The sequence below is a fragment of the Oryzias melastigma genome, linkage group LG13 (assembly GCF_002922805.2).
Source record: "Oryzias melastigma strain HK-1 linkage group LG13, ASM292280v2, whole genome shotgun sequence".
NCBI lineage: Eukaryota > Metazoa > Chordata > Actinopteri > Beloniformes > Adrianichthyidae > Oryzias > Oryzias melastigma.
The window spans coordinates 28,081,776-28,090,398 of NC_050524.1; the positions used below are offsets into that span (position 1 = coordinate 28,081,776).

The following is an 8,623-nucleotide window of genomic DNA, read 5'->3' on the forward strand; positions in this document are numbered from 1 at the left end:
AAAGTGGGAGCACAACAAATTTCTTTTAACACCTAACAAACAGACTCTATTGATTGTGAGACGTGTTTCTCTTTACAAGAAGCTCAAGCTAGCAGCAGCTCACAAAACACCTGCCGCATTGTTTTGCAAACATCCTACAGAACGTATTTATTTGCACCTTGTGTTCAAGCCAACTCCCACAGATGTTAAAGTAAAATCGTTTTTGCATGAAATATATTTTGTCGTGTATAGTTTGGTTAAAGAATTTAAACAGAGGGAGAAATAAAAATGAAAATTGGAAATCAAATTAGGCGTGGAAAAATCTGAAATTGTAATATTTTGTTCATCCAGCCCCAGCATGACTTGAACCCATGACCTTCCAATCGTGGGGTGAATGAGGAGTTACCTTTGTGCTGAGTTGTATTTCATAGTCCGCCTTCATCTTGGTTAGGGCTGCATGATGAGATTCCCTGCAAACACACGAAGACTTAATGAGTTTAAAAATGTAGTTTTGTTGACAGTTAACCCTCTACATTCTAAAGATATTTAGTCTAGATTTTTATGAATGCTGGCTGCTTTAAGAAAACTGTCTCTACGGAAATAAACGCATCAGATCAACTGCAGCCTTCAAATCCAGCGGCTAAATAACTCATCGCGTGTTCTTAATGCAACAGAAACGAATGGTCATGGTTCCAAAAGCAGATGGAAGTAGGCCTAATGTTGTCTTATTAAACTAAATAACATGTCTGGAGTCAGAGTTGGCTGCTTCATCCGAGCAGACCCAAAAAACAAAGAAGTAGAGAGTTTGAGTGTAAAGTGTGATACCGCTCTCCGATACACACGGTTCACGTTAACCCGCTAAGCAGTGCAGCACATTCTGCAGCTGAACAGACAAATACGATCAGGAATGTTCTGTTAATATTGACACAGTTCAAAACCTCTGAGGACAAAATGAGTCAAGGAGGATAGACCATTGACTGTATGTGAGACCTGGACTGGGTGACCCCTCCCCCTAGCATTCCAAACAGGAAGTACTCACTGGTTCCAAGAAGCCAAAATCCTATATACTTCTATAAAGAGATAAACAGTGATTACTCAATCATAATACCCATTCTTGCTCTGATACAAGTTATATTATATTTTTTGTACATGTTAAACTTAGTTTCTGTTCCTTCCTTTAACCTCTTAATTTTAGTCTCTACTTAACGTATGGACGACACAAATTTTCATGCGAATATGGACAACTAAAGTGGCTGTTCTCGGTATAATAAGGTTATTGCTCCACATTTTTTGTTCGATTATGAATTACATCAACATGAAACAATGGGGTATTGTTCATACCATGCTTGAATTCCTGAGCTGTTCATGCATTCAACGTGTCTCTAAACAACTATACAAATTTGATCGTTTTCAGTGACTCGATCAAAGGCCAATCGTAAAATGACTCATAAATAAGTCAATCAATCTTGAAATATTTACTTTAACGAAGCCAAAAAAGACAGTTTCTTCTTATTTTAGGAAAAACATTCGAGTCACTAAGACATGTTTTCTCAAACTGAAATTATTTTACTATTTAAAAAAAATCTTGATAAGATATAAAATAATACATTTTTTCTTGAAACAAGAGTCATTTTAACTTAAGAGTCTTGCAGTGAGTAAAGTCAAACATGAGTTTTCCTCACTATTGCATCATTGCAGAAATATGTGGAGCCATTTGTATGAGAGAAATGTCTGCGTGAGGCAGCGCTTTGTGTGCACAGGTGCGCCTTCGCTCACATCTGATAAAGGACTGGATAACGTACAGAATAATAAAGAACAGCAGCCGCATTCCTCCTCCTCCTCCTCTTCATCATCATCAGGGAAGACACAATATGATTCACTCCAGCGGTGATGGCCGCTTATATCGGGGCGCACATGCAAATAGACGAGCGAAAATAGATGCAGCCAGACGTCCATGCATGGGCACTCTGGGGGAGTTGGAGCCAAAATCTGACTTCCATTTAAATGTGCTCCAGACTTGTTAAGAAGAGGGGGTGGAGCAAAAAGAATACAATTAAGCATCATTTGTGTTTTTTGGAATGTGTTTTAACACACACTTCCATCTGGGATTTTTTTTCTTTTTTTTTTTTAGTGACGTTGCCTGTCAAAAATAAATAAATAAAATCAGGAATTGAGGATTTGGTAGTTTTTCTAAAGCCGAAGCCCCTCTTAAATATGTAACAAACCGCTGATGCATACAGTATCCGTGTATGTCTGCATGCGGGTTGTTTGAGTGCTCCTGTCAGATGTGATTCCCCCTTGGACTATCAAAAAAAGGAAGATCTCTGGAAAGACAGAGCAGCAACACTTTTAAGATCACCTCTGAGTAACGTGCATGTGTTAGGCTCGAGCGGCTGCGTGCACGTGACCCCACACACCCACGAGAGCGTGCAAATTCAGCCCGCAGAAGGAAGTCTGGTGGGATTACGGGGAGGAATGATGGGAGAATCTGGGAACGCTCTTTCATTTGCTCACACGCCAGGCTGCTTTAGAAGCAGGCCGGTTTGTATGCGTGCAGCGCAAGTGGCTGCTCCCTCATCAAAAGGCACATTCTCTCTGTCTGCAGATATAATCTGCGCGCACATGTAAATGCACGATGGCCCGGCTTAAGGGCAGTTTAAAAGAGCTGTTAGTGCGTAGGAGTCGCAATGGGCATCAACACTTGGGAATCTCTGCTGACCGCCACACGCTCCTCAGCCTTCCTCTAAAAGTCTGGAAAGAAGATCATGAATTCAGCAGAAATTATGACAGATTTAAATAATTTGAACAATGTCAGTGGAATAACCTCCAATTAAAAGTCCCAGAACAAGATGGTTTAATATTTTCCACTCAGGATTTAAGGCAGGCAACTATTGAAAATGTGAGAATATGAAAAAGAAAACCAAAAATGTGACAATTTTTGCATTTAAGTCAATTAAACTGAAGGACCACAAAATATATTTTCAGTTGTTTTTGTCAGCTTTACTTAATTTGTTACCGTTAGCAACTGAGGTTAAGATGGGGTCATTTAGAGTGGTTTAACAAGTTAAGAATAATTTCTGCAAATATCTGTGAAAAGTTATTCTTCATTTAATGGTAAAATTTAATGCAGAATAATTGTGGAGAGGATCTCCAAAAATCAAACAGTAAACTAACTTCTTAAACGAACATTTTAAAGAGTACAGGGCTTGAAGCCATAAATTATACTCAAGATGTGTCATTTAGCAGGAGTTGTTTCACTAGTCCAGATCTTTTTCAGAAAAACCATCCCTCTGTTCAGAACTGAAGAGGTATTTGTGTTTGTTTTTGGTGTTTCTAACATGTTCTTGTTGCATTTTTCTGGTGAGGGAGGACATAAATGAAGACATTTTATCCTAAAATTACATTTCTGACTATTTATTTACTCAAATTGTTGTGAATCGGGAGCAGATGTAAATTGTTTATGGAGTTTATGCCGATAATTTTACAGAAGCAGAAGGTCGGTCATAAAATATAAACAACAGCTAACTGCTAAACTGAACTGACTAGATTAAACTGGTTATCCCTGCCCTTAGACCCTCCCTCCCAGCAGACAAAGCCTTAGGAATGCCCACATGAGGGAGAGATCCTCTCCCTGGACGGACAGGCGATTTATCAGAACTGTTGAAGAAGAATTAGCTTATCTAACTTTACAACTATGTGTTTAAATAGTGTGGCAGATGGGCTTCATCCAGATGGGCTGGGGGACAGCTAGGGATGTGAAACGAGCCAGAGGCGAGGTCCACTGGCAGGAACAAGAGCACTCCTGGACACGTATTATGAAAGTTATTTAAGGTTTAAATTGATTTATTCTGGAACAATATTCCTGTATTAATATTATCCATTACTATGTTGAAAAAAAAATACAATTTTAAAGTTTTAAAATTGGCATTCTGCTAACTTTTTGGTCTATTTTGACATTTACTAAGATTTTTTAGGCTATTTTGGAGTTTAGCTAATATTTCAGCTACATGCTAGCTGTTTTGGCTAACCTACATTTTTTTTCATTTTTTTAGGGTAACTTGGCATTTAGCTAATATTTTAGCTGGTTATCAGCTTCAGCATTTCAGCTATCAGCTTCAGCATATTTAGCTATCATTTCAGCATCTTCAGGAGCCAAATTCAGCTTACAGCATTGACACTAGCATTATCACAGGTAATGCTATATATCTAGTTCATAATTATATCAAAAAGTTACGGTTTTAAGTTTTAAAAATGTTGTTTTAGTGTGTTCGATAAGTGTTTATCCTTTTCGGCCCACGACCTATGTTGTGTTTTGGATTTCAGCCCCTTGTGCGATTGATTTTGACACCCCTGATTTACACATTTACCTCAACAAAACTACCTCACAGTTCAGGAGTTTATTAAAATATCAAAAGAATCCACAAATGCTACTTTTAAGGTTTTCTTTAATCCTTTGAATTTAATTCAATTTATGCAGTGAAAAGATAGGATTTAAACAGTAAATTGAACAGGATTAAACCTAATTAGATGATACATTATGTCCTTGCATTATAAAAATTTTTACTTTGAATTTATTTGAAGTTTCCCATTTCTGGGGCTGTTGAGGAAAAGGCTGCATCAACTGCTGGAGGTTTTCTTCTGCAGCAGGACTTTCCTCTGTGGAGCAGCAGGCAGGCGGGAGAGCTGCTCCCAGCATCGTTTTTGTCACGAAAACTCTGCAGCTTGAAACCACTTGAAGCAAGTCCTCTCACATTTAACAGCTGGATGAGGAAGCAAAGATACTCCTGACCTCTCTTGACTTTTAAATCTTTTACTCTATCCACTCTCCGCTGCTTTCACTCCTTCCCCAGCGCTCGCCAGCTCTTTTCCTCGCTCACTCTGTCCCTCCGCTTATAGCTCCACGTCAGTTTTAGTGAATCAAAGGCAGACTCTCACATTTGGCCCGTGTGTGTGTGTGTGTGTGTGTGTGTGTGTGCGGCCAATGTTACCACGTGTGCATGAGAGAGAGCCAGAGAGTGTGTGAAGTAACCACTGAAACCACGGCTGCAGCCTCCCTTCCTCCTTCTTTCCTTCAACATGATCATCTCTTCCGTTTCTTCTTCTTCTTTTGACCATTTCTACGTCTCCACTTAGCAATTCATCCAATTCATGATCTCAACACCCCTCAATCTTGTTCTGACCACATGGAACGTTCACCGTAAAAAGTTCAACTCTCACTTTGGTTTCAAGGCAAACAAGAAACAGTGAAAATAAGGCTTGTAGTGATTAAAAAACAGGCACTCCAATCATGATTTGATGTATTTTAAAAGCATTCCCAGAGGTCTTTTAAACAGGGTTATGTCGTTTTTAGTTAGAATAATGATAATAAAAATGCTGTGTCATGTTCCAGGACAGGGATCTGCAGCTCTAGAGCCACGTGGCACTTTGACCTCTATTGTGGCTCTCTGGTTAAAGGGAAATAAAACCTTTTTAAAAAAAATATAAATGTAAAAAGTAAGAAGTAAAGTAAAAAAATAAAGTAGTTTACAGTTGAAGGACATTTTGTATCAAAAGATTTTCCATTTTTAAACAAATTCAAGGATTTTAGGTGTTTCTAAAAAATCTGATTTAGTTCATGTGCACATTTTTGTCTAAAAAAATTGAAAATCTGAAGATTTACTACATTGAGATGATCCTATGTGACATAGGATGTGTTTTATTTTGAGAGGCAGTTATGTGAAATCTCTGACAAAAATGATAAACTATTTCAAGTTTAAATAAGTTAATTAATAAGTTTGACAAAAAATAGTTTGTTTATAGTTATCATAATACACAAACAAATTAGTGTCTTGTTTTTCTGAAACGTGATTAAGATTTAGTGGCTCCTGTCGGATGTTGTCAGTGAGAAATTGACGCAAATGGTAATTTAAGTGTTAAAGGTTGCAGAACCCGTTCTAGGACATAGTTTCTGCAGAGCGGCATTAAAAAGTCACTTCTGAGTTGTGGGTGGGGCTGTTTCCAGCCCCTCCCCATTTCCCAGCATCCATCTGTTTTGTGTTCCCCCCTCACAACCCCAACCTAACATTAGAGGTGCAACAAAAATGGCGAGCAACATTGGAGCCATCCAGGCGAACGGTTTTGATCCAGACGACAGCTATAACAAACAAAGACGTTCATGGATCTATTTGTCTGCAAGTGGATGTATCAGAGTGAAGCAGGGAGCTTGTATGTAAAATGTTGGCTCTGATGAACAACAGTTCCTAACTTTGTGTTTGTTGGTTTAAAGGCCGCCGTCTCATTTGTGTTCTGAAGTTCTGGACCAACGTTTTCTTTTCTGTTTTAGCTTTATGGCGCTGAACTCTCTGCATGACAACCCAACATCATCTGGAGGATTGATGGTTTTCCGCTGAAAACTGACAGCAAATTCTCCCCACCCCACTAGTGTTTGTGTTAAAGGCTGTTTGGGGTTATAGCTGCATTAAGGCTGATCTTTTTTAACCCTTTAACATCAGGATTTTAACTCCAGCAATGCCGTCCTTTTGGCTACTGTAACTCCTCAATTGTTTGCGCAGAACTGAACATAATTCCAGCGGACGTTGAAGAGAGGAAACAGTACCTTGCATGGATATGCAACACTTTACAGCTGTGGAGTTCTTACCTAATCAATGTAAACTCGCTTATTCTGTTGCAGAGAAAAGCGGCTTCACACCGGTAGGGCAACACTTCACGTTAGTTCAAAGTCGATCTGAAAAGCTGCTTTTTTCACATGTCAGAATTTACATGGATTGGATGAACATTCGAGAAATTACAGTGTGTGTTATTTCAACGCTTTCTTACTCCCAACTCCTCATATATGGACGTATAGTTCGGTAGGGCTGGGTTAAAAAAATCGATTTGATTTGAATCGATTTAAGCTTAATAGATCAACAATCGATTCATAAAATATGTAAATCGCTTTAGCACACAAAGCTAAAGTCCACTAGCTTGATGCTAACGTTCAATAGAATTTCCCATAGGACGGCTAATGCTAACGCTCGGTTGACCAAAAAAATAAATTGCTAACTAAATGGACATCTTTATTTACGTACATGCATTAATTTTCTAAACTTTTTTAAGGAAATATTCTTTAAAGTAACTATTTGTGGTATAAAACTTCGTTTTTTCCCCTCATACTGTTGTCTTCTTCTTGAGTTAAGTACTTCTATAGCGTGATCGCCACCTAGTGGCCAAACTGAAACGTCCTCCAGGAGAAGAAGAACAATGTTAACAATGTTAATGATCTGAACATTTTTGTTAGAACTTCTCATTTAGAGAATCTATGTAACACTGTATGATATTAACAGTCTCATTATTTTACAAATAAATTTTAAAATATGTGAACTATGTCAGATTAATATAAATATTTTCAAATTAAACAATAGATTTTTAATGTAGCTCTAAACAAATGTGTCTAAATGTGTAAACTTTTTTGCAAGTTCTCTGTGGACCTTAGTGAGTTTTTGAGGCAGTAAGTGAACTGTGTCTGTTGGTTTATATGGTAGAAAGCTAAGTTCTTCTTAGCAATAAAGTTTTTGGATGAAAATAGGTCTAGTAGTAAAACGATCATTAGCTTGGTGCTACATAATGACTTTTTCCCTGTGGCAGAGAGAGCTGAAATAGGTTTTTATGCTTCTTTATTACCCTTTTTTATAATTAAGAGCTTTATTTTATGCATTATTTTTGTTCAGCTCGAGTTGTTTTTACTTAACCTTAACATATAACTACTTGATTATTTTTATCACGTCTCAACGTGATAAAGAGAAAATAAAATGAAAATTACTTCTGAAACCTTCAAAATAAAGTCAGAGTTACATACAATTGCACACAGGTAGACAGTAACTAAAAATATGACCTTTATTTTATGTTAAACTCAATATAACTCAATATAATTAATATAATATATATTGTTCTTTTACCCAAAAGCTCTTTATGACTATAATGATGAATTAAACTGTTTTTTTTTTTTTCTGGGGCGGTTCTATTAGTTATTCGTAAAAAGTAAACCAAGAGAAAAGGAGGTCCAAGTCACCCTATTTCAACCTTTAACAATTAAAATCCTTTGAAATGTTTAAAGTAAGAGTGTGTGCTTCAATGACTACTTACCTTTGGTCTATAAGCAGCGATATGGTTTTAGTTAGACTTTATTGTATAATTTTATTATATAATCACTAGTTTGTGGAAAAGTTTAATGTACGAGTGGGTATTTGAATGTTTACATTGATATTGACGTATTGATTTTCACTTGTTTGGGGACTACAGACAGAAACTAAAAAAAAAAAGTACAACATGATATGTTTGTCAATGTGATGCAAATATAATGCACGACATCATAGACAGCTCTATGCAGAGAAAAGGTCCACTGAGGATTAGTAAAGATCATGGATTGTAACTTCCAGTCCACTTCTTCCTATGTAAAGTCAACTCCCACCTTGTTTTTAATTCAAATTATTGCAGAAACTACATCTATTAAATATGTTTAAATATTGGATAACTAAAACTTGAGATCAGTCAAAATGTGTTAAAGTCAAGTAAAAAATATTATTAACTTCTTATGTGGTAGTTTTGCCCTAAAAGCTGAAACATATTCAGACAGAAATATATATTTTTATTTTGGAGTTAAAAAGTA

The 8,623-nt window shown here is 36.9% G+C and overlaps 1 protein-coding gene across 1 annotated transcript in view; it reads right to left on the reverse strand.

The window, feature by feature from the left end:
* lekr1 (leucine, glutamate and lysine rich 1) overlaps positions 1–8,623 on the reverse strand; it is a 103,398-nt gene that overhangs the window by 20,032 nt on the left and 74,743 nt on the right. The window contains exon 9 of the mRNA XM_024278055.2: positions 386–449. Coding sequence (XP_024133823.1) covers positions 386–449 — 64 coding nt within the window. The remainder of the gene's footprint in view (positions 1–385; positions 450–8,623) is intronic.